This window comes from Halichoerus grypus, chromosome 6, assembly GCF_964656455.1.
Source record: "Halichoerus grypus chromosome 6, mHalGry1.hap1.1, whole genome shotgun sequence".
NCBI classification, from domain to species: domain Eukaryota; kingdom Metazoa; phylum Chordata; class Mammalia; order Carnivora; family Phocidae; genus Halichoerus; species Halichoerus grypus.
In genome coordinates, this window is record NC_135717.1 from 70,616,989 (window position 1) to 70,644,607 (window position 27,619).

The 27,619-nt window shown below is 38.9% G+C and overlaps 1 protein-coding gene across 1 annotated transcript in view; it reads left to right on the forward strand.

Moving 5' to 3' along the window:
* The window catches only part of CCDC7 (coiled-coil domain containing 7), a 195,535-nt gene that overhangs the window by 73,024 nt on the left and 94,892 nt on the right, over positions 1-27,619 (forward strand). The window contains exons 8-10 of the mRNA XM_078074143.1: positions 5,627-5,688; positions 6,762-6,818; positions 23,125-23,200. Coding sequence (XP_077930269.1) covers positions 5,627-5,688; positions 6,762-6,818; positions 23,125-23,200 — 195 coding nt within the window. The remainder of the gene's footprint in view (positions 1-5,626; positions 5,689-6,761; positions 6,819-23,124; positions 23,201-27,619) is intronic.

A 27,619-nucleotide genomic window follows, 5' to 3' on the forward strand; every position in this document is an offset into this window, starting at 1 on the left:
ACTTTGTTGAGGGCTTTTGTCATGAATGGATGTTGTACTTTGTCAAATGCTTTTTCCTCATCTATTGAAAGGATCATATGGTTTCTTTATCCTTTCTCTTACCGATGTCATGTATCGTGTTGACTGATTTGCAAATATTAAACCACCCATGCAACCCAGGAATAAATCCCACTTGATTGTAGTGAATGATTTTTTTAATGTATTGTTGGATTTGGTTTGCTAGTATTTTGTTGAGGATTTTTGCTTCTGTGTTCATCAAAGATATTGGCCTGTAGTTCTCTTTTTTAGTGGTATCTTTATCTAGTTTTGGTGTTAGGGTAATGCTGGCATCATAGAATGGATTTGGAGGTTTTACTTCCTTTTTTTATTTTTTGGAATAGTTTGAGAAGAGTATGTATTAACTCTAAATGTTTGGTAGGATTCACCTATGAAGTTGTCTGGTCCTGGACTTTTGTTCTTTGGGAGTTTTGATTACTGATTCAATCTCCTTGCTGGTAATTAGTCTATTCAAATTTTCTATTTCTTCCTGCTTCAATTTTGGTAGTTTATATGTTTCTAGGAATTTATCCATTTCTTCTAGGTTGCCCAATTTGTTGGCATATAGTTTTTCATAATATTCTCTTATGGTTGTTGGTGTTTCTGTGGTGTTGGTTGTTATTTGTCCTCTTTCATTTGTAATTTTGTTTGGGTCCTTTCTCTTTGTTTTTTGATGGGTCTGGCTAGAGACTCACGAATTTTATTTATTTTTTCAAAGAACCAGCTCCTCTTGGTTTTATTTACCTGTTTTTTGTTTGGTTTTGGTTTTTTAGATTCTCTATCCTTTTTTTTTTTTTTTTTTCCAAGAGGCAGTGGGAGGATATTACTGAACTACATGACACCCAACTTCCCCAGGCCCCTTGAGTGTTGGGAGTCCACTTCAGCCATGGGGCCGCAGCAGTGTCCCTTGCTCCTACACTCACTCAGGACTCTAGCCAGTAGGGAGGGCTGGACTGACAGTGTCATGGGTGGGAGAGCAGGGTTCAGGGTGAGACTCAGAGTTGGGCACAGGATCCTGGTAGGGTAGGGACCAGATCCATGGTCAAGGCTGGCCACAAGTCAGGATTGGCCTTGTGACGAGGCTTAGGGTCAGAAGGTATGACAGAATCAGGAGTGAGGGTAGATTCAGAGCCAGAAACAGCTTTGGAGTGGGATTAGGGAGGGAGCCCTGCACAGAGTTAGGGTCAGGACCAAGGCCAGAGCTGGGTTCAGGGCTAAGCCCCAGGATAGAGGCAGGAAGAGAGAGCATCAGGACCCAGGAGGGAGACCTGCTCTGGCCTCAACACTGAAGCAGGGTTGAGGCCCTGGACTGTGGTGGCAGCTGCAGCTGCACCCTCATACACCCACTTGTGCGTGGTGAGGCTGGAGGCTTGTCAGAAAGCCTTGCCACGGAGCTGACAGCGGTAGGGGGCACAGCCCGGAATGCACATGCAGGTGCTGCAGCAGGGAGGAGCTCTCCCACCAAACGCCTTGGAGAGTGGGGACAGGCATAGGACTGTTTGCTGGTGTGGATTCGCAAGTGATTCAGCAGGTTGGAGATCTGGCCGAAGGCCTTGTGGCAGTGGGGACAGCGGTAGGGGCGCTCTGCCGTGTGTCCGTGTGTGTGTGTGTGTGTGTGTGTGTGTGTGTGTGTGCGCCCGCGCGCGCGCGCCCCCAAGCACTGGTGTTGCCAAGGTGCTGAGCTCTGGCCAAAGGCCTTGCCGCATTGCAGGCATGGGAATGGCCGCTCGCCGGTGTGCACTCGCAGGTGCTTCAACAGCGCTGAGCCCTGCCTGAGCCCTTGGTGCACACTGGGCACTTGCACGCCCGAAGGCTGCTGTGCATGCGCAGGTGCTGCGCTAGCAGCAAGCCGCGCCGAACGCCTTGACACACACGGGGCAGTGCTGCGGCTTCTTGGGGCTGTGGCCGCCGCACTGCTTCAGCAGTGTGGAGTGCCAGCTGAAGGCTTTGCTGCAGATGGTGTTCGGGTCGGGCCACCGGCCGGTGTGGATGCCGCGGTGCTGTGCCAGCGCGGCGCCGTGGCCGGACGACTTACTGCAAGTCAGGCAGCAGTCTGGCTTCTTGCCGCTGTGGGTGTGGCAGTGCTGGCTCAGTCCAGAGCAGCGGCAGAAGGCTCGACCATAATCCGGTCAGGACAAGGGTTGGAGAGGGCTGGCAGGTGCAGGGAGCACCGTGGGGCTAGTGCCAGGACCTTGGGTGTAGCAGTGAGCCTGAATGAGAGGGGGTGAGGTCTGGGGCTTTGGTGGGGCCCAGGTGCACACTGAGTCAAGAACCGGGGGAACAGGGCGCCTGATTGGCTCAGTTGGTTAAGCATCTGACCTTGGCTTAGATCATAATTTCAGGGTCCTGGGATCAGCCCCGCTGGGGCTCCCTGCATAGCAGGAGAGTCAGCTCCCCTCTCCCTCTCCCTCAATCCCTCCCCCTGCTCCTGCTTTCTCTGTCTCTCAAATAATTAAAATCTTAAAAAAAAAAAAAAAAAAAAAAAGAACAAGAGGGACAGGGTTAATGATGTCTGGATCAAGGTGGAAACTTGAAGATATTGAAGATATGGGGTCCAAATCTTGGAGATCCCAGTCACAGTCCTGAGATGGAGCGAGCTTCAGCATCAGGGTCTAGATCCTCAGAGAGAGACTCAAGTTTTGGTATCATTTAGTTCTGCTCTAATTTTTATTATTTCCTTCCTTCTGCTGATTTTGGGTTTTGTTGTTCTTTTTCTAGCTCCTGTAGATGAAAGGTTAGGTTGTTTATTTGAGATTTTTTTGTTGTTGTTGAGGTTGGCCTTTATAAACTTGCCTCTTAGAACTGTTTCCGCAGTATCCCAAAGGTTTTGGACATGGTGCCTGCGAGTTCTTTTGTTCCCGGAGGGGTCTCTCTGTGAACACTGCCTGTCTGGGACATGGTGGGAGATGAGCATATAACCTCCCCACTCTGTGCTCCAGGCACCCTTCAGATCACTGTTTCCATGCTGTATGTTCACAGGCTGTTTACCCTGCCTTTTCTCCAAGAGTAACCCCAGTGCCCTCCAGGGTCTCTCCCAGCCAAACCCATGGATCTTTAAAATTCCAGGCTTCAAGCCCCACTGGTTGCAAGAATTCACGACATTCAGCCCCTCTTGCTTTTCAAGGCAATTGCTATTGGGATTCATCTTCCATGTGAGCTCTAGTCTGTCTCTTGCCCTTCTCTATGGCTGCAGCTCCCTACCCACCACAGGGCCATAATCCGTTTTTCTCCCAAACCATATCTCCTTACTTCCTACCTTCTTCGATGTGGCCTCTGCTCTACATTTAGCTATAGTTTGTTCTACCAGTCTTCTGGTTGATTTCTGGGGTATTTAGGATGATTTGATTGTTATCTAGTTGTATTCATGGGACCAGGTGAACCTAGGGTTCTCCTTCTCTGCCGTCATCTTCCAACCTCTCTAGCATAATTCTTAGGGGACCTAGGATTTTCAAAATGGTAAATGGGCATTGGCTTAGCTTGAAGTCACCATCTGCATTAGCCCCTAACAAGAGAATCAGCCTGTTCGAAGCTTTGAGGCCAGGCATTGATTCTCTTTAGCTATGAAAGTACTAGGTGCCATCTTCTTCCAATAAAAGACTGTTTTGCCTACATTGAAAATCTGTCATTTAGTGTAGCCACCTTCATTAATTATCTTAGCTAAATCTGGATAAGTTGTTGCAGCTTCTGCATGAGCACATGCTGCTCCACCCTGTGCTTTTATGTTATGCAGATGGCTTCTTTTCCTTAAATCTTATGAACCAACCTCTGTTAGTTCCAGACTTTTCTTCTGAAGCTTCCTTACCTTTCTCAGCATTCATAGAATTGAAGAGTTAGGGCTTTGCTCTGAGTTATGCTTTGGCTTAAGTGAATAATATGGCTGGTTTGATCTATCCAGACCAGTAAACGTTTCTCTGGATCAGCAATAAAACTATTTTGCTTTCTTATCATTTGTGTATTCACTGGAGTACCACTTTTAATTTCCTTCGAGAACTTTTCCTTTGCATTAAGAACTTGGATAACTGGTGCAAGAGGTCTAGCTTTCAGCCTATCTTGGTTTTTGATGTACTTTCCTCACTAACCTTAATCATTTCTAGTTTTTAATTTAAAGTGAGAGACATGAGACTCTTCCTTTAGCTTGAACACTGAGAGGCCATTATAAAGTTATTAACTGGCCTAATGTCAGTACTGTTGTGTCTCAGGGAATAGGAAGGCCCAAGGAGAGGGAAAGAGGTGGGGGACAGGCTAGTTGGAGCAGTCAGAACACACACAACAGCTGTTGTTAAATTTGCTGCCATATATGAGCATGGTTTATGGTACTCCCAAGCAATCCCAATGGGAACATCAAATATCAGTGATCACAGATAGCCCTAACAAATATAATAATAATGAAAACCTTAAAATATAGTGAGAAGTACCAAAATATGACACAGAGACACAAGGTGAACAGATGCTGTTAGAAAAATGGCATCGATAGACTTTCTGTAAGCAGGGTTGCCACAAACCGATTTGTAATAAATGCAGTCTTTGAAGTGCAATAAAGTGAAACACAATAAAATAATGTATGCCTGTACCTAGTAATTTTGTATTATGAATTAATGATTTATGTGTAAGTCTTCCTGGAAAGACTATTTCCTCAAGTTCAGAACTAGTCACACACACCTACGTATTTCCTATCACATATAAACAGTAAATAAATATGTATAACTTTTTGAGTATCTGAATTAAATCAACTCATTTGTTCCCCTATTATTCTGTTATTGCCAACTATATCTGGTATAGTAACTTATCTAAGTAAAAATTTACATAGAGCCATTTTTTGCATGGGACATATACTAAACCCATTTATTTTACAGTGTTAGAGTAATTGGGAGGGACTACTGTTTATTATGCGATTACTTTATTTATATCTCTGTCAATGCCTAGATTTAAAGGAATAAAAGGAGGGGTGCTTGAGTTGGCTCCAGTAAGCACTACATAACTGGATCCTTAGTTCAGAGGCTCAGATAGAGTCACTTGAGTTATCTATTGTGAGGCACAAAATTAGTTTCAGACCATATATTAATAGTAACACCTGAAATTTAAGTGTCTGATGTGTACAGGTATTTTCCTTGCAATTTTACATGTATTGGATCTTTACCACTACTTTATGAGATACGTACTCTAATACCCGAATTTTAATAGATGAAGAAACTGTAAGTCAGAGGGGTTAAGTAACTTACCCCAAATCATAAATTAGTAAGTGCGTGAAACAAGTTTTGAGCCAAGCAGTTTGACTCTAGAACTTGTGTTCTTAACAATTACACTATTAAATCTCATGCTTCTACCCAATTTACTTTTGCTATTTTTGTTGTTAATATTGTTGGTATACCTAATTATATTCATGGAATATATAGCATTCATAGAATTACATAGTGTGACTTTTATACTTATTTGCTTGCAATTATACTAATTTACCTTAGTGTCTGAATAAAGGTTAAAGATTATGTTAAATTTTATTTTATAAACTACATATATCTAGAGCATATATTCTATTTCTTAACTCTTATTCTTTGATAATAAATAAATGTTGTACTTATTAAAATTTTAACAGGGATAGTGAAAATTCACCAGGAGCAGTGCATAGTTACGAAGCTGTACAGCAGATAATCGAAGGTGATGATATTTTATACATGTTTAGCATTTATAGGGTTTTCTACATTACATTAACATTTTGAGACTTAGAGTTTAAAAATTGATAGCCATAAAATTATACACTAGCAAATTTAAAAAGATATTCAGTAGTGAGTTTAATATTTTCAGTAAAAGTTCTTATGTTTCAGAGTCTGGGAGTTGAACAAAACAAATAAACCATGGTTGTTAGCCACCATGAAATACATAACTTAGTAAGGACACAAGCACATTATGCATCACTTTAATATATAGTGTAACACGTGATAAAATTTATGTGTAATTGGCAGTGAGTCCACAGATAGCCAATTTGTTCAACCCAAGGAAGTTGGGAAGATTTTATGCAACCTTAAAGAATGAATAAAATTTAGTCAAGTGAAGAAGGGAGATATCTGCTATTTTACAAAGAGGATGTAGCATGGACAAACAGCATGAGCAGGACATTACAAGTAGAATGGTATTAGAATGTGCAGCAGTAAGTAGGGATATGGTAAGAAAGGGCCAATCAGAGGGATTGGATGGTGTGCTAAGGAATTTTGTTTTCATATGTAATAGGGAATCACTGAAGACTTTTTGTAGGGAAATGGCATTGGATTCAATTGTAGACAGATTATTCTGGCCATTTGTAGAAGCTACATTTGGGGATTAGGAATAGGAAAGGGAAGTTATTGCTCTGTTTTAGGTGTGTGGTAAGTGCTTACATTAGAGCACAAATAAGAAGAAAAGGGGCAGATTTGAGAAAATTTACTGGTAAAATGGGCAAAACTTGGTGACTGGATATGAAAGGAAGGGAGATTAAATCATGGTAATGTTAAGAGAATAGAAGAGGAAAAATAAGTGTTGTTGAGAAAACGATGAGTTCGTATCACTTAGTTGATACACATTCGTTCAGATATTACCATGTGTTGCCTGACTGGGGGGATCTCCAGTGTTGACGGCTCTGTTGTTTTTCTTAGAGTTTTCTTTCTCTTTAATGTTATTTAAAAAAAACTATGAAATTTAAATTCAATACATATAATTGATATTTGAAACATATGACAAACTTACTATTATTTCAGAATTCATAAAAACCCACTCAACTGAAGAATTTATAGATGTTTCTGCAACTGATCCACGTAAGTTTCTACTTGTTTAAGCATTATTGTGTTAATAACATGTCAAATGCATTAATTTTTATAATTTTCTATAATTTAAAGTTATTATTATGGTAATAACATAGATTCCTTGGGGTTTGGAGTCATACAGTTGAGCAGGCTATCAAGCAAGGATTGAAATTCCTAGTTAAGGCTACATGCTACAAAAAATAGATTAATTTTTGAGGAATACCTTGCTATCACTTGGATTGAAGGATTTTTAGTTTTGATTGGAATATGCTACTGAAATGTTTCAGGAGTGCTAGGACTTTGAGATGAACAGTGATAAATTTAAGAGGTCATTTGTAGATTTTTTTTTTTCTATGACTTCTAGATCATCTCATATGCACTAATTCCTTGACAACAGCTGAGTGCCTGTCCGTTCATTAATATAAAGAGCTGCTAGAACTAGTATGTTAAACTTCTGACTACTTATCAACAGAAGGGAGAAACTACCTTGCTTATGTCTTAGTACTGGAAAGAATTTTGAGGCAATCATGCAATGTATGTTATAGAATACAATTTAGAAGTGGAAAATAAGATTTGGTCGGAAAAGGTTGATGGGAATCCTGTCCTCTTTCAACTTCAGCTTTAAACCCTAATGTTGCCATATCTAAGCCGAGGGCAGCTTGATGCTACAGCACTCCCAAGTTCTGTAGATACCTTTGACCCAAGAGAGTCCTGAATGACTAGATGGAGAGAAAGTTATCTAGAGCTTTGGAGTGGAGAGCGAAAACTTCTTTCTACCTCAAAGGAAACCCTCTGCACATCTACGGAGCTCTCTCTCTATCTGTGCACCTGCCTTCTCTCTAATGCTGTGCCGTTTGAATTCTAGCTTCTTTGGGCTTCCAAACCTCTAAACCTTGTCTCTGAACTCCAGGAGAACAATAGACTCTGTTTGCGTCCCCCTTCCTTTTGCTGTGGCCTGGAAATGTCAGGAAGTAAGATGGGGTCATCAAAGGGCTCTGTTTCTTTGTTTTCCTTCTGTCAGAGATTAGTGTCTTGCACCTTTTGTTTTCCAATGTCTGAATATTGCTTTTTCACATATTTTCATCCAGAGTTTAATTGGTTTAAAGTGAAAGGATAATTCTAGTCCCTGATGCTCTATCATGGACAAAACCAGAAGTCTTTATGCCCACATATGGGCTGATGGAACATATCCTCCAACCAAGCCAAAAGAAAAAATATGATAGTAGAAATGTTAGTGATGATTTCAAAATATTCTCTTTCTTTTTGTCTGTTACTTTCTGTCTCTTTCTTCATTCATTTATTTGAGGTATAATTGACATACAACCTGACATTAATTTCAAGTGTATGATATTTGTATATATTGCAAAATGATCATCACAATAAGTCTAGTTAACATCTATCACCACACCGTACAAGAATTTTTTTCTTGTGATGAGAACTTTTAAGGTCTACTCTCTTAGCAACTTTCAAATATGCAATATAGCATTACTAACTATACATGCCATCCTGTATGTACATTCCATTCCATGACTTACTTATTTTATAACTGGGAGTTTGTATCTTTTGACCTCCATCACCTATTTTGCCCACCCCACCTCCACCCCCTACATGTGGGAGCCACCAATCTATTCTCTGTATCCATGAACTATCTTTTTCCATGGCAACTGCCTCAGTCCCTGGGCTCTTTTGGTATAGATCTACTGTCTCAATATTGTTCAGTTTTACTTGTATACACTCTTTTTCTGTTAAAAGTAACTTTTTTTTTTAATCTTATCCAGACAAACTTTATTCTCTTCTCTTCCCGTTCTCTAAATTCTGATAGCATAGCCTAATCAACAAGACAAAAGCTACCTTTGTATTCCACTCTGTTTTTATACCACCATTTAATTTTGATGTTGCTTCATTTCATAATTAGTGGAATTAACTTTTCTTTTAAAAAAACATTTATTGTCAGAGAGAGAGCGAGAGAGAGAACGAGAGCGCACATGCAGGGGGAGCGGCAGGCAGGGGGAGAAGCAGGCTCCCCACTGAGCAGGGAGCCCGATGTGGGGCTCGATCCCAGGACCCTGGGATCATGACCTGAGGCAAAGGCAGATGCTTAGCTGACTGAGCCACCCATGGAATTATTTTTTTTTTACAGCAGTTTTAGGTTTATAGAAGAATTGAGCAGGAAGTACAGAGTTCCCATATATCCATTCTCTGCCTCCTACTCCCTGCACAAAGTTTTAACATTTTGCGTTAATGTGCTACCTATGTTAAAATTGATGAACCAATATTGATATATTATTACCTGAACTCCGTAGTTTACATAGGGTTCAATCTTTGTGCAACAGAGTTCTATAGGTTTTGAGAAATGTAAAATGTCATGTATCCACCATTATAGTATCATGCAGAAGAGTCTCACTGTTTTGAATCCCATGTTCTACCTATTCATTTGTCCCTCCATCCATCTGAGTCCTTGGCAATTATTGATCTTTTTGATATCTCTGTAGTATTGCCCTTCCAAGAATGTTATGTATTTGGATTCATACAGTCTTTCTTTTACTTAACAATATGCATTTAAGTTTCCTGCTTAATGATTTTTGGGTTTTATAGCTAATTTCTTTTTATTACTAAATAATGATCCATTGTGTGGATGCATCATAGTTTGTTTAATCTATTTATTGAAAGACATCTTGGTTGCTTCTAATTTTTTGCAATGACAGAAAAGCTGCTGCAAACTTAAGTTTTTCGTGTAGACATGTTTTTCAACTGATTTGGGTAAATACCAAGGAATGCAATTGCTGGGTCATATAGTAAATGTATGTTTAGTTTTATAAGAAACTGCCAAACTGTTTTGCAAAGGGGCTGCATCATTTCGTTTTCTTACCAACAATGAGAATGAGAATCCCTGTTCCTCTATACCTTTGTTAACATTTGGTGTTGTCAGAATTTTGAATTTTAGCCGTTCTAAAAGTTGTTTAGTGGTATCTCATTGTTTTAATTTGTAATATATAATGTTGAGAATTTTTTCATATTTTTTTTTGCCATCCTTGGTGACGTATTTGCTCAGATATTTTACCCATTTTTAATTGGGTTATTTGCTTTATTATTGTTGAGTTTTAAGTGTTCTTTGTATATTGTGGACATAAGCCCTTTGTCAGATAATTACAAAGATTTTCTCTCAGTCTGTGGATTCTCTTTTCATTCTCCTAATGGCACCTTTTGTAGGATGGAAGTTTCGAATTTAATTTAATTTAATTTAACTTAATTTAATTTTTTTTTAAGATTTTATTTATTTATTTGACACAGAGAGAGATACAATGAGAGAGGGAACACAAGAAGGGGGAGTGGGAGAGGGAGAAGCAGGCTTCCCGCTGAGCAGGGAGCCCGATGTGGGGCTCGATCCCAGGATCCTGGGACCATGACCTGAGCCGAAGGCAGACGCTTAACAACTGAGCCACCCAGGCGCCCCAGGAAGTTTTTAATTTTAATGAAATTGAAATTATTCATTTTTTCTTTCATAGGTTGTGCTTTTGTTGTATCTAAAAGTCATCTTCAAACCTAATGTAATCTAGATTTTCTCCTATTTTATCTTCTAGAAGTTTTATATTTTTGCATTTTACATTTAAATCTATGATCTATTTTGAGTTAATTTAACCCATCCCCACATCCACCTCCCCTCTGGTAACAGTTTGTTCTGTATAGTTAAGAGTCTGTTTCTTGGTTTTCTCTCTTCCCCCACCCATGATTGTTTTGTTTGTTGATATCATATTTCTCTGACAGACTAATTTTGCTTAGCCTAATAGTGTCTAGCTCCATCAATGTCACTGTACATGGCAAGATTTCATTCTTTTTCATGGCTGAGAAATATCCCATTGTATATATTTCTATCTATCTATCATCTATCAATTATCTATCTATCATCTATCATCTATCTATTGATCATTCTCTATCTGTCTATCATCCATCTCCTCTACTACATCTTCTTTATCCATTCATCAGTCAATCAACATTTAGGCTCTTTCCATAATTTGGCTATTTGTTGATAATCAGGGTGCATGTATCCCTTTGAATTAGTATTTTTGTATTCTTTGGGTAAATACCTAGTAGTGCAATTGCTGGATCATAAGGTGTTTCTATTTTTAACTTTTTCAGAAACCTCCATACCGTTTTCCAGAGTGGCTGCACCAGTTTGCATTCCCACCAACAGTGCAAGAGGGTTCCTTGCCAACACCTCTTGTTTCCTGTGTTGTTAATTTTAGCTGTCCTGGCAGGTGTGAGGTGATATCTCATTGTAGTTTTGATTTGCATTTCCCTGATGATGAGTGGCGTTGAGCATGTTTTTATGTGTCTTTGGAAAAATATGTATTCATGTCTTTTGCCAATTTGTTAACTGGATTATTTGTCTTTTTGGGTGTTGAGTCTTATAAGTTCTTTATATATTTTGGATACTAACCCTTTATCTGATATGTCATTTGCAAATATTCTCTCCCATTCCAAAGGTTACCTTTTAGTTTTGTTGATTGTTTCCTTCACTATGCAGAAACTTTTTATTTTGATGAAGTCCCAATAGTTTATTTTTGCTTTTGTTTCCCTTCCCTCAGGGACATATCTAGGCTACAGCTGATGTCATAGAGGTTACTCCCTGTGTTCTCCTCTAGGATTTTAATGGTTTCCTGTCTCACATTTAGAATTGCAAGAACAAATATTGTTAAAATGTCTATATTACTCAAAGCAATCTACAGATTTAATGCAATTCCTATCAAAATACCCATAGCATTTTTCACAGAGCTAGAACAAACAATCCTAAAATTTGTTTGGAACCACGAAAGACCCCAAATAGCAAAAGCAACCTTGAAAAAGAGAAGCAAAGCTGGAGACATCACAATTCCTGACTTCAAGTTATATTACAAAGCTGTAGTGATCAAGACAGTCTGTTACTGGCACAAAAATAGACATATAGATTAATGGAACAGAATAGAAAACCCAGAAATGAACCCACAACTATGTGGTCAATTAATCTTCAACAAAGCAGGAAAGAATATCCAATGGAAAAAAGACAGTCTTCTCAACAAATGTGTTGAGAAAACTGGGCAGCCACATGCAGAAGAGTGAAACTGGACCACTTTCTTAAGCCATACACAAAAATAAACTCAAAATCAAACATTTAGTTTCTTAACTTGATGATGTTTTCATTACATGAAAATAGTTTATATCGCCATTTTTAAGTCTTTATTAATTTGTTTTTGCAATGTTTTGTAGTTTTTAGAAAAAAGTTCTTGTAAGGTTTCATTAAATTTATCTGTAGGAAGCGCATCTTTTTGGATACTAGTGAAAATAAAATTTGAAAAAAAAATTTTTCCAAGATGGAAGGCTTATTATAAAGCTGTAATAGTTAAGACAGGGTAAAGATAGACAAGGAGGCCAACTGAATAGCATCAAAGCCCCAGATCAGACCTATGCACTTAGGTACATGATACATGACAGAAGTGGCACTATAGGTAAGTTGAGAAAACAGCACATTTTCAATAAGTGGTATTGTGATAATTGATACTTATATGAGAAAAATAAAATTGGAGCACTACCTCATAACATATTCAAAAATTAACTCCATGTCATTGAACACCTATATATGAAAGGCAAAAGTATAAGTATTTCTTGGATGATTTAAGAGAATATCCTCATTACTACGTGGTAAGAAAACGATTTTTAAAACCAGACATAAAAGTACCAGTCATAAGGGATAAGTTTGATAAAGTTGACTATGTTAAAATTAAAAATTTCAGTTTGTCAATACACACTATCAGGAAAATTTGAAATAAATCAGAGTGGAAAAAGAGATTTTGAATACTGAAAACTGGCAAATAATTAGTATACAAAAGACATAAAGAACTATTTTAAATCCAGAAAAAAGGACAATTATTTCAGTAAAAGCAGGCAAAAAAAAAAAAAGGAAATTTAACCAAAGAAGGAATCCAAATAGCCAATAAAACTGAATAATCAAGGAATTGCAAATTAACCACAATGGGAAAGTGTTTCATACCACTCAGACTGTCAAAAATTAAATAGTGTAGGGTACCTGGGTGGCTCAGTCTGTTGGGTAAATGCCTTGGCTCGGGTCATGATCCTGGAGTCCCAGGATCGAGTCCCGAACGAGGCTCCCTGCTCAGCAGGGAGTCTGCATCTCCCTCTGCCCTTCACCCTGTTTGTGCTCTCTCTCGCTCTCTCTCTCAAATAAAAAAATAAAATAAAATAAATAAAAAGTGAGGCTTGGATGGCTATGTATTTCCCCCTTAGGACGCCTTTGCAGTATCCCATAGGTTTTGGACTGATGTGTTTTCATTCTCATTGGTTTCCATGAATTGTTTAAGTTCTTCTTTGATTTCCTGGTTGACCCAAACATTCTTGAGCAGAGTGGTCTTTAGCTTCCAAGTGTTTGAATTTCTTCCAAATTTTTTCTTGTGATTGAGTTCCAGTTTTAAAGCATTATGGTCTGAGAAGATGCAGGGAATAATCTCAATCTTTCGGTATTGGTTGAGACCTGATTTGTGACCAGTATGTGGTCTATTCTGGAGAAAGTTCCATGTGAGCTCGAGAAGAATGAGTATTCTGTTGTTTTAGGGTGGAATGTTCTGTATAAATCTATGAGGTCCATCTGGTCCAGTGTGTCATTCAAAGCTCTTGTTTCTTTGTTGATTTTCTGCTTAGATGATCTGTCTATTGCTGAGAGTGGAGTATTGCGGTCTCTTACAATTAACATATTGTTATCAATATGACTCTTTATTTTGGTTAACAGTTGGCTTATGTAGTTGGCTGTTCCCATGTTGGGGGCATAGATATTTACAATTGTTAGATCTTCTTGTTGGCTAGACCCTTTAAGAATGATATAGTGTCCATCTGTGTCTCTAACTATAGTCTTTAGCTTAAAATCTAATTTGTCTGATTAAGAAATGCTACCCCAGCTTTCTTTTGTGGTCCATTGGCATGGTAGATGGATCTCCATCCTTTCACTTTCAGTCTGGGTGTATCTTTAGGTTCAAAATAAGTCTCTTGTAGACAGCATATGGATGGGTCCTGTCTTTTTATCCAACCTGCAACCCTGTGCCATGTTATGGGAGCATTTAGGCTGTTCAGGTTGAGAGTGATTATTGAAAGATATGAATTTATTGTGATCATGTTGCCAGTGAAGTCCTTGTTTCTATAGATTATCTCCATAAATTTCTGTTCTCTATCACTCTTGGGGGCTTTCTCCTTTTATAGAACCCCCCTTAATATTTCTTGCAGGGCCGGCTTAGTGGTCACATATTCTTTCAGTTTCTGCTGGGCTTGGAAGCTCTGCATCTCTCCATCCATTCTAAATGACAGCCTTGCTGAATAAAGTATTCTTGGCTGCATATTCTTCTCATTTAGTACTCTGAATATGTCTTGCCAGGCCCTTCTGGCTTGCCAGGTCTCTGTGGATAAGTCTGACATTATTCTGATGTTCCTCCCTCTGTATGTAAGGAATCTCTTCCCCCTAACTGCCCTTAGGGTGGTTTCCTTGGTTCTAAGATTTGCGAGTTTTACTATTATATGCAGTGGAAAAAAGACAGTCTCTTCAATAAATGGTGCTGGGAAAATTGGACAGCTTTATACAGAAGAATGAAACTCGACCATTCTCTAACACCATACACAAAGATAAACTCAAAATGGATGAAAGACCTCAATGTGAGACAGGAATCCATCAAAATCCTAGAGGAGAACATAGGCAGTAACTTCTTTGACATCGGCCACAGCAACTTCTTTCAAGATACATCTCCAAAGGCTAGTGAAACAAAAGCAAAAATGAACTATTGAGACTTCATCAAGATAAAAAGCTTCTGCACAGCAAAGGAAACAGTCAACAAAACAAAGAGGCAACCTACAGAATGGGAGAAAATATTTGCAAATGACACTACAGACAAAGGGCTGATTTCCAAGATCTATAAAGAACTTCTCAAACTCAACACCCAAAAAACAAATAATCAAGTCCATTATGGGCAGAAGATATGAACAGACACTTCTCCAAAGAAGACATACAAATGGCTAACAGACACATGAAAAAATGTTCATCATCATTAGCCATCAGGGAAATTCAAGTCAAAACCACATTGAGATACCACCTTACACCAGTTAGAATGGCAAAAATTGACAAGGCAAGAAACAACAAATGTTGGAGAGGTTGTGGGGAAAGGGGAGCCCTCTTACACTGTTGGTAGAAATGCAAGTTGGTACAGCCACTTTGGAAAACAGTGTGGAAGTTCCTCAAAAAATTAAAAATAGAGCTACCCTATGGCCCAGCAATTGCACTCCTGGGTATTTACCCCAAAGACACAGATGTAGTGAAAAGAAGGGCCATATGCACCCCAGTGTTCATAGCAGCAATGTCCGCAATAGTCAAACCATGGAAAGAGCCGAGATGCCCTTCAACAGATGAATGGATAAAGAAGATGTGGTCCATATATACAATGGAATATTACTCAGCCATCGGAAAGGATGCATACCCAACTTTTACAACGACATGGATAGGACTGGAGGAGATTATGCTAAGTGAAATATGTCAAGCAGAGAGAGTCAATTATCATATGGTTTCACTTATTTGTGGAACATAAGCAATAGCATGGAGGACATTAGGAGAAGGAAGGGAAAAATGAAGAGGGGGAATCGGAGGGGGAGACGAACCATGAGAGACCATGGACTCTGAGAACCAAACTGAGGATTTTAGAGGGGAGGGGTTGGGGGGATGGGTTAGCCTGGTGATGGGTATTAAGGAGGGCACGTATTGCATGGAGCACTGGGTGTTATTCGAAAACAATGAATCATAGAACACTACATCAAAAACTATGATGTACTGTATGGGGACTAACATAACATAATAAAATTAAATTAAATTTAAAAAATTGTGACAATATTAAGTGTTAACAAGGGTATATTCCAAGAGGAAATCCTCATATATACACCGAGTGAGGTATACATTGGCATAATCACTTTTTTTTTTTAATTAAATAATTATTTTATTTTTGTGGGGGCAGGGGAGAGAGATTGCACAAGTAGGGGGAGGAGCAGAGGGAGAAGGAGACTCTCTGGCTGAGCAGGGAGCCTGATGTGGGACTCAATCCCAGGATCCTGGGATCATGACCTGAGCCCAATGCAGATGTTTAACTGACTGAGCCACCCAGGTGCCTGGCACACTCACTTTGAAAAATTGCTTTTCTTTAAGTTATGGATGTATATACCCTTAAACTCTTTTTTCACAGCTTTGTTGATATATAATTGATGTATATAAGTTTAAGGTGGTCAAAATTATTTGATATGTATATATTGCAAAATGCCTACTACAATAAGGGTAGTTTATTCATCTTGTATCTCACATAATTCCATTTTGTTTTTGGTGTTGTTATGGTGAAAACATTAAAGCTCCACTCTCATAGCAGCTTTCAAGTATACAATACAGTACTAACCATAGTCACCATGTTGTACATTTGATTCCCAGAACTTATAATTGAAAATGTGTACCCTTTGACCAACATCTCCCCATTTCCTCCATGCCACAGCTCCTGGAAACCACCATCCTACTCCCTGTTTCTTTTTCAATATTTTTAGTTTTATTTTTTAGAATTTTATTATGTTAATCACCATACATTACATCATTAGTTTTTGATGTAGTGTTCCATGATTCATTGTTTGCCTATAACACCCAGTGCTCCATTCAGTACGTGCCCTCTTTAATACCCATCACCAGGCTAACCCATCCCCCTACCCCCCTCCCCTCTAGAACCCTCAGTTTGGTTCTCAGAGTCCATAGTCTCTCATGGTTCATCTCCCCCTCCGATTTCCCCCCTTCTTTTTCCCTTCCTGCTATCTTCTTCTTCACTTCTTTTTTTTTTTTTTTTTTTTAACATATAATGTATTATTTGTTTCAGAGGTACAGTTCTGCAATTCATCAGTCTTACACAACTCACAGTGTTCACCATAGCACATACCCTCTCCAATGTCTATCACCCAGCCACCCCATCCCTGTGACCTGCTCCACAGATGACCTCAGCAGCTTCCATCACTGAAGAAACCAATGGCCAGCACAGCCACTGAGAACACCCTGTAGATTTCACTGGGTGAAATTACCCCCTACCACTCCAGCATTAGATTCCACATGTGAGATCATAGAGTATTTGTTCTTCTCTTTCTGGCTTATTTCACTTAGCACTATGTACTCAGTGTCCATCTGTGTTGTCACAAATGGCAGGATTTCCTTTTTTATGGGCAAGTCCTGTATCTTTATTTCTTTGGGACCAGTTACTGGAGATTTATTGTATTCCTTTGGTGGAGTCAGGTTTCCCCAATTCTCTGTGATCCCTGTATCATTGCATAGTTGTCTGTACATTTGCAAAGGGAGTTGCCTCTTTTAGACTTTATAGACTGACTTCAGTAAGGAAAGATCTTCAACTGCAGGTGGGGGGATGCTGGAGTGTGACATGACCCTATGGTCTGGTGCCAAGTATGGGGTGTGTGTGGCAGAACTAGTCTGGAGGTATTGTGAGTTGTTGGCTCAGGCTGTTGCAGTCCACTGCATCAACAACTGCATGGTCCTTGGCAAATATTTTAGGAGTCTGCAGAGACTTCAGAGGCTGTTGAGGTCTTCAGCATTGTTTCTAGGTTCTAGCCCCAAGGGACCAGGGCAAACAGTGGTGTGGCCAGAGCTGGTGTACACACTTGGCTGAAGGCCAGCAGCAGGTGTGTGTGTAGTGGCAGTGGCCAGTTGTAAACACATATGTAGCGGTGTGGCCCAGGGAAGACATCAACTGCTGAGGCCAGTTGTGGGCACACAGAGAGCTTGGGGAACCTGGCTGTCTGGGTGCATTGCTGTGGCGTCTGGGCTTTGCTAGAGGCACACAGCAGTGGAGGTTGGTAATGGGCTAGGGGTATGCAGGTGCACACTTGGAAGGGCTAGCAACAGGTGAGTGCAGTGGTGCAGGACGGTGACAGAAGACAGGGGCCTCTCTGGGCCTGCAAACAGCTGCGGGGATCTGGCTGTTGGCAGTGCTCTTCTCTGACTACCTAGTCTCCCTCTGGGCATGCACATGGCAGTAGAAGCTGGTGATGGGTTGAGCTGGAAGCATGCAGGTATACAACTGGAGGGGTTAGCCCTGAGTGACCACATGGCGGTGAGTGTTAGCTATGGGATCTAGGCTGGTGTTTTTTACTTGCACAACCATAGAGTCTTGGGCTGGCTGCTGGTTTGGTTCTTGGGTTCCAGTGGTGGTGGTGGCAGTGTGTGTGTGTGTGGGGGGGTGGTAAGGGGAAATTGGGAAGGGATTCAGGCAGCTGGCATCAGCCAATGCAAATACCTGTGGGACAAAACCCAGTGAAATCTGCAGGGTGTTCTCAGTGGCTGTGCTGGCCATTGGTTTCTTCAGTGATGGAAGCTGCTGAGGTCATCTGTGGAGCAGGTCACAGGGAACCATAGTGACTCAGGCTCTGTGGCTGATATTGGTGGCACCTGTGCTTCTTCCTTTTTCCTAGCTGTATTTATAGGTGTCAGCTTTACCTGTCTCTGGGTGGGGTGAAACCTAAGTAGATTCTTTATAGAGTGGAGGAAAGGCTGGGTGAGCTGGTTGCTGACCCTACTCTTTTTTTTTTTTTTTACCGGACAGGGGAACTCTTTCTAGCTGGGGAGTTCCCGTTTCGTGCTAAGTAATGATGGCTTGGGGAATAGGATAGTGCAGGCACAAAGAAGGTTTTCTTCCTTTCATTTTTATGCAGTTATTCTTAAGTTTTTTATTTCAGCGTGTGGCTGCAGTTTTTAAGTAGAATCTGGAGCCCTACCTGAGTTGTTTTCATTCATGGACAGCTGTTTAGTGGTTGATCTTTGTGGAGAGATGGAAGCTTGGGTCTCCTACTCTGCCATTTTGGTGATGTCCTTAAACTCTTGTCCATATGCTCTGGGATACATGTACAAGCATTTTCATACCAAGTTTTTTTTTTTTTTTTGTAATAGCCCCAAAATTGAAGATTCCAAATATTTGTAGAGTGGAGTAGATAAACAAATTGTGGCCTGTTCATGCAATGGAAAATCATACCCTAATGAAAATGAAATGGCTACTCATAACACCATTAATTTTTCAAATGTAATATTGATTGAAAGAAGCAAGTCATAAATACAGGGAGTATTTTCATTTGTAAAAAACTAAAAGCTGGGAAAATTTAAACTATGTTGATTAAGGATATTAACAAAGATGGAAAAGATATGAAGATGAGGAAAAAATGGGATAATAGGCTGAAGGAAAGGGTTGTGAATGGGGAGGGACACATAAAGAGCTTCTGGGATATTGGCAATCCCAGGCACCCAGTTGTTGACCTTGAGTGGTGGTTGTGTGGATACTTGCTTTGTAATTATTCATTAAACGGTAAATATATTTTTATGTATGACTCAGTAAATATGCCAAAGTTCATGATTATAAAATATAAAATAAAACTAAGGGGATTAATTTATCTTGAGACTTTTAAAGAATGAAGTAAAGCCCAGAAAGTATAAAAGAAAAAATCAATAGATTTGACTAAGTATAAAAATTCTGTACATTTGAAATAATCCATAAATATTAGTAAGTAAATAATTAATAGCAGACGAGAAGATATTTGTTACACATTATATACTAGTATTAATTGGCCCCTACAAATGAATAATAAAAAGTCAAACAATTCAGGAGAAAAATGAACAGACATATGAACAGGCATTTCACAGAAGCAGAAATAAAAATGTCCAAATACAAATGAAATGAAGCTTGACTTGATTAGGGATCATGGAGATGAAAATTTAAAATATGGGAAAAAATATTTTATTTATAAGACAGTATTGAAGTTAAACATTAATAACAACTAATATTGGTGACCATATGGAGAAAAACTCTGTCATACTTCATTGGTTTGAATGAAAATTGTTCTCAAATTTATGGAACTCACTATAGTATTATCTATAAAAATAGAAATGTGCATACCTTAACAACGAACACCTTTATTTTTAGGAATTTGTCTCAACAGAGATACTGGCATGATGTATTAGCAGTTTTAATGGACATATAGTATTCTATTTTATGGTTATGTCATAATTTATAATTCTCCCAGAGATGCTCATATAGATAATTTTTATATTTCTGTTTCTACAAGCAGTAATACTCTTAGTATATTTCTATAAGCAAAACCATGGAAACAACATGCATTTTAGGACTGACTAAATGAATTATGGTCAATTCATAGCAATGGAATGTTGTGTAGCTTTTAAAAAGAATAACTTTACATAAACTGCTTAGAAACATTTTCCTTGACATTTAAGGGGATAAAGCAAGATAAAAGCATTTTATATACATTTTGTCCCATTTTTATAATCCATCTATGTGCATGAATCCTACATGTTAGCTGTTTCTCAGACCTTTTCCAGGGAAAAGAAAACCTGTCAACTGATAAGTAATATGCATTAATTATTAATAATTTTTATCAATTAATAAAATACTGCAGTTTCTATAAAAGAGATAAAAGAGGTCCACATTCCCCCACAATATGCAGCTAAATCTCCCTTTCCCATTTTAGCTACTTCAAAATTACTTCATAGGCCACTTTAGTAACCAGGGGTACTCTTCTCAGGAAGAGGATCTTCACCAGAACATTTCAGTAAGAATAATGGGGGCACCTGGTTGGCTCAGTCAGTAGCATGTGACTCTTGATTTCGGGGTTGTGGGTTTGAGCCCTACCTTGGGTGTAGAGATTACTTAAAAATAAAAAAATCTTAAAAAATGAAAGGGGGGAAATTAGAGGGGGAGACGAACCATGAGAGACTACGGACTCTGAGAAACAAACTGAGGGTTCTAGAGGGGAGGGGGGTGGGGGGATGGGTTAGCCTGGTGATGGGTATTAAAGAGGGCACGTACTGCATGGAGCACTGGGTATTACATGCAAACAATGAATCATGGAACACTACATCAAAAACTAATGATGTAATGTATGGTGATTAACATAACATAATAAAAGAAAAAAAATAAATGGGTTTCCTGATCTCTTTTATTTTTTGGTTTTCAAATTATTCATAATGAGAATTTGAGGAAGAACAATTGGTTGATTCCTCAAACTATTCCACCTGGTAATGGAAGTATAATGTTTCTATCTATACGTTCTATGATACTGAGTTGAAATTCCTAAATTAGTGGCATCACAGATGGAGGCCTGTGTTAGTCAGTTTAGGCTGCCATAACAAAATACCACAGATTGGGTGACATACACAACAGAAATTTATTTCTAATGATTCTGAAGGCTGAGCAGTCTGAGATCAGGGTTCCAGCATGGTCAGTTCTTCTGAGAGCCTTCTTCCTGGTTTGCAGATTATCCTCAGATGATGGAAAATAGAGAAAGGAAGTAGTCTCTCTCCTGTCTCTTGTATCTCATGTGCCTAATGATTTAATTACCTCTGAAGGGCCCCGTCTCCAAGTACCATCATATTGGAGATTAGGGTTTCAACAGACGAATATTGGTCCCATAGCAGGGCCTTTTCTGCCTTCTGTGAACTGTACTTTCAAATTGTGACAGAAATAACAGTTGATATTCTTTGTAATCCTTTACCAAATCCAGGGCATAATTTTAAATGATGCCCTATGCTATTATCAAATTAATCTTAATTTGATATGGTATAATATTTTATTTATTTATTATTTATTTATTTATTATTATTTATAAGACTAATTATTTGAGAGAAAGTGTGAACGAGGGGTGGGAGGGCAGAGGGAGAGAGAGAAACAGACTTCCCCTTGAGCAGGGACCCTGATGCAGGGCTTGATCCCAGGATCCCAAGATCATGACCTGAGCTGAAGGCAGACACTTAACTGACTGAACCACCCAGGTGCCTCATATTTTACGCATTTTAAGTATTCTCTCTTGCCTATAAAAAATTCTAAATTTGATTTTTCTAAAGATGACTCCTTTTAATACACATTTTGAATGTTTAAGGAGTATTCACTCTCCTAAAGCAAAGCCTCTAGTTTACTTCGTTTCTTTATATACTTAATTTATTTTTAAAAGATTTTATTTATTAATTTGAGGGAGAGAGAGAAAGCATGAGTGAGGGGAGGGGGCAGAGGTAGAGAGAGAATCTCAAGCAGACTCCCCGCTGCCCAGGGAGCCCAACTTGGGCCTTGATCTCATGACCCATGAAATCATGTTTACTTATTTGGTTCCCTTGATATATGTTGTACATTTCTAATTTCCTGTCTTTATTTATGATTTTGCTGTTTTTCTCTAATAAAACTCTATCCATTCGTTAAAGCTCAGCTGATTTCTATCCTCTTCCTTTCTCTTCTCAGTGCCTAAACATTTATCATATTTCTCTATATCACTATTTTGACATGTGGAATAGAAAAAAATATAATTGATATTTAGGAACTGTGGACTACTTCCATCTTATTTAACATTATCTTTGTACATTCCATGTTTGGTTTATCTAGCATCAAACTTAATGAAGTTTGTCTTCTGTCATATACTTTTTGTGTTACAAGATTGAAGAATCTTGTGTTATAACCCTGAGACTTCATTGATTACAATGGATTCTCATTATGTTGGTTTCCTTTTTTTTTTTTTTTTTAAGATTTTATTTATTTATTTGCCAGAGAGAGAGAGAGAGAGAGCACAAGCAGTGGGGAGTGGCAGGAATAGGGAGAAGCAGGCTCCCTGCTGAGCAAGGAGCCCAATGCAGGACTCGATCCCAGGACCCTGGGATCATGACCTGAGCTGAAGGCAGTCGCTTAACTGAGCCACCCAGGCACCCCTATGTTGCTTTCCTTTTAAGTAGCATTTTAGTTAACCTTTTGGTGATTTGATTCAGGTGGAAAACTTAATCGATTGTTGGATCTTCACATAGACTTTATTGACTTAGCAGCAGCAACCAAAGCAGTTTTCTCTTAACATCTTAGAGTCCTCTTATATGCAATGTTATAAGGAGGTCACACATACTGACCTCAATCCAGTTTTGTCACTTACTAGATGCATAGTTTTGATCAAGTTATAGAACCTTTCTAAGACTCAATTTATTTATTTCAAAATGGTGACAATATCTTTTTTGGGGGTTATTTTGAGGATTAAGAGAATGGTAAAGTAGCATAGTGACATAACGGGACTTTAATAAAATGGTAACTATATTTATCATAAGCATTTGTTCCTTGAGTACTGTCTCCTCGTTATGTTCACTAGTTCTCACACATATAGCGGTGAGTTATATCAGCATAGAGGTATAGTTTTAGCCATTTGTAATACCTTTACATTTTTTCCTTTTTCTTCATGATAGAAACTGCTTATTCCCTGAGGAAGCGATTGGATGTCATGTTGAAAATATTTGAAAAACAGTCAAATATGTTGGAGAGGTAAGCTTTTAAAATAACTCCTTTTCTTAATTATGAAAATGAGTAGACATGTATTTTAGAAAAATTGGAAACATAAATAAGACCACTGTTAAAAAACTTTAGTGTTCTTCTGTCAATTTTTGTGATATGGTAATTTTAAAATTATAATCATGCAGAATATAAAATTGTATAGCCACAATGGAAAACAGTATGTCAGTTTCTCAAAAAATTAAAAATGTAATTACCATATGATCCAGTAATTTCATTTCTGGTTAGATACCCTGCAAAATTGAAATCAGGGTCTCAAAGACACTCATGTTTACTGTAGCCTTATTTACAATACGAAAGGGTGGAGGCAACCCAAGTGTCCAAAAACAGATAAGTAGATAAAGAAAATGTGATACATACATACAATGGAATATTATTTAGTATTAAAAAGGAAGGAAATTCTGAGATATGGTACAACATGAATGAACCTTGAAGATATTATGCTAAGTAAAATAAGGCAGTCACAAGAAGACAAAGTTATATGATTTCATTTATATGAGGTACCTAGAATAGTCACTGTGAATTACCCACAGTTCTTTCAGGTGACTAAGATTAAATTAGTAAAAAACTTGCATGTTGAAAAAGCATGTCCTGTAGAATGAAATCACAAATCAACTTTTATTTGGACACTTTTGGTTCATTTATATTTGCTAATTGAAGCTTATTTCCCCCCTGCTCCTGGATAAAAACTAGGGTAAATCATGACTTTTTTGATTACTCTCAGATAATAATTAATTTAAATTTAATTTAGAAGCACTTTCCTAATTGGGAAATTAAAATTCCTTGTCAAATACTACAGTCAATATTTTAATTTTTATTCTAAGTTAAAATTTCCTTTTCCTCCTACCTAGTATACCAGCTGAAAACTGCTAAGGGTTATGATTGGCTTTTCTCTTTCATTACCTCCTTTCCAACTAACTAGTTGTAGTTTCTGTTCTCCATGTGTTTGGGAAGAGAGGGAATAAAGGTGTAAGGTATACAGGAAAAGTCTTACTTGACTGTCACTGGCTTCCTTCTCCATAACTACAGGTAACACCAAATTTTCTGAGTATTCTCCTTAAAATGCCTCTCACTAGGCTTGAGATCAGGGCAAGCATATCCTCCTCTCCCTTAAGGGTTTGTATATGGCTCAAGGCACCCAATAGCTCTCTGCAGAGAAATACTCTTTCTAAATCTTCTTTCCTGACCCTTTTTATACTGTCCATATCAGTGAAAGGTTTTAGTGCTCTTTCTTGGCTGCCTGCTTTTTTTTTTTTTTAAGTGCTAATGGTCATCTGCCTCACCCATTACTTTGGCATGTGATACTGGGAACTTAGGGTCTCCATTGATGCCTCTTTATACAACTTGTTACGGTTACATCCTTGAAAATTCTGTTAAAATAAAGATAGGGTGTGACAAAAGGCTTAGTGCAGTTTTAAGATTTAATAACCTCAGAACTAGGAGGGAGGGAAGATGGTGGAAGAGTAGGACACCCGCATTTCATCTGGTACCTTGAATTAGCTAGATAGCTATCAAATCATTCTGAGCACCTGTGAATTCAACCTGAGATGTAAGAAAAGGATTGCTGCAATTCTACAAATAGAAAAGTGACCACTTTTTGCAAGGTAGGAGGTGTGGAGATGTGAATCTGAGGGGATATATTGGAAGAAAAATCATGGGGGGAGGGAGCCTCTGTCAGCAGGCTACCAGAAAGTGATTTGGCAGTGGAGCACAAAATCGGAACTTTTAGAAGTCTGCCCCTGTGAGGAATGACCCTGCCTGAAAGGTGTTCAGGTGGTGAAACGGGGTGGAATCCTAGGTGGGACAGTGTGGTCTCAGGATCCCCAGGGTCTCATAAAGAAAGGGGGGGCCTAAATGTGGCAGAGTTTCCAAGCATTGGAGCAGGGAAGCCGGCTACAATTAGTGAGCCCCCGAGTGGCCTCTCAGCTAGATGTTGCCATAAACTGCGAACCACAGCACTGTTGAGGACTGCTGTCAGAGTAGGGGCCCAGCAAGTGACAACCACTGTGAAATCCAGCTCCTTCCCCCCTGGAGGAGCAGCGGGAGTGCATGCACAATTGGGCAAATGCTCCCTGAGAAGGGGCCCAGCAAGCAGCAGGGTGGTGGTGAGACACCCCTGCCTCCCCTGGGAGGATTGGTGTGGGTGCGCACCACAGGAGTCTGGGGAGTTTGGCCCACATGAAAGGGATTGACTGCCTTTCCCCGAGGGTGCACTGAGGAGTGGGGGCCAGGACCTTTCAGCTCCAGGACTGGAGATTGGGGCACCACCATTTTTTACTTTTTTTTCCCATCCTCTAAAGTGGTAGAAAAAGCCTTCAGGGAACAAAAGCCACATAGTACAACCCAAAGCAGCATACACTGAGCCCAGGCCCCTGGTAAGGGGCAGTGCAACTCTGCCCAGGCAAAGACACCTGAGAATCAGTGCAACTGGCCCCTCCCCCAGAAGACCAGCAGGATCCCCAGGCAAATACCAAGTTTAAAATTCCTGTGCTAGGGGAAAATAGTATAAAAAATTGGAGGCTTTTTCACATGAGTCTTTAGTCTTTCGGTTTAAAATTTTCTTTTTCTTCTCCTTTTCAACTAGTTTCTTATTTTATCAACTCTTTGTTTTTAAGTCTTTTTTTAATTTTCATTTTTACATTTACATTTTATAGATATATTCTTCATTTTTGGCTTCTGTTCACTGTATTCAATTTTATTTTTGTATATATATATATAAATTTTGCTTTCTTTACAATTTTGGGATTTAGTGTCTTCTAACAGACCGAAATATACCCAGGACCAAGTGGATTACCCAGTTTTGCCCACCTGTGAGATTATATTCTCTCTTTTCTCCCTTTTTTTCTTTTCTTTTTTGGTTTCTGATCTCTTGGATTTGTCTAGTGTGTACTTCTCTTGGGTCGTGGTTGATATTTTTGATTTTGTTCTCTCATTCATCTATTTCTGCTCTGGGCAAAATGACTAGAAGGAGGAATTCATAACAAAACAAAGAACCAGAGGTAATACTCTCTGCCACTAATCTAATCAATATGGATATAAGTAAACTGTCAGAGCCGGAATTCAGGATAATGATTATAAAGTTACTACCTGGGCTTGAAAAAAGCATAAAAGACACCAGAGTATCCCTTAGTGCAGATATAAAATCTAATCAGGCTGAAATTTAAAATGGCTTAACTGATATGCAGTCTAAAATGGATGTTCTAACAGCTAGGGTAAATGAAGCAGAAGAGAGAGTCAGTGACATAGAAGACAAGTTGATGGAAAGGAAGGAAGCTAAGGAAAAGAGAGAAGAACAACTAATAGACCATGAGGGGAGGCTTCGAGAAATCAGCAATACCATAAAGCAAAATAATTATTGGGGTCCCAGAGGAAGAAGAAAGAGAGAGAGACAGAAGGTATATTTGAGCAAATCATAGCTGAGAACTTCCCTAATTTGGGGAAGGAAACGGGTATTCAAGTCCAGGAGGTAGAGAGAACCCCCTCAAAATGAATAAAAATAGTTTAAGACCCCGACATAAAATAGTGAAGCTTGCACATTTCAGAGATAAAGAGAAAATCCTGAAAGCAGCTCAAGACAAGAACTCTTTAACCTATAGGGGTAGGAACTGGCAGCAGACCTATCCACAGAGACCTGGCAGGCCAGAAAGGGCTGGCATGATATATTCAGGGTACTAAATGAGAAAAACATACAGCCAAGAATACTTTATCCAGCGTCATTCAGAATGGAAGGAGAGATAAAGAGCTTCCAGGACAAACAGAAACTAAAAGAATCTGTGATCACTAAAACCAGCCCTGTGAGAAATATTAAGGGAGGTCCTGTAAGTGAAGAGAGAGTCCGAAAGTAACAGTAACCAGAAAGAAACAGAGATAATCTACAGAAACAGGGACTTTACAGGTAATACAATAGCACTAAATTCATATCCTTCAATAGTTACTCTGAATGTAAATGGGCTAAATGCTCCAAACAAAAGACACAGGGTATCAGTTTGGATAAGCAAGACCTACCTATATGCTGTCCACAAGAGACTCATTTCAGACCTAAAGACACCCCCAGATTGAAAGTGAGGGGGTGGAAAAACCATTTATCATGCTAAAGGACATCAAAAGAAAGTTGGGGTGGCAATCCTTATATCAGACAAATTAGATTTTAAACCAAAGACTGTAATAAGAGATGACACTATGACACTATGGTATAGTGTCATAATTAAAGGGTCTATCCTACAAGAGTGTAACAATTATAAATATTTATGCTCTTTAACTTGGGAGCAGCCAATTATATAAACCAATTAATAATAAAATTAAAGAAAAACATAGATAATAATACAATAATACTAGGGGACTTCACCCCACTCACAGCAACAAGGGCTTTGAATGACACCCTGGAAGAACAAC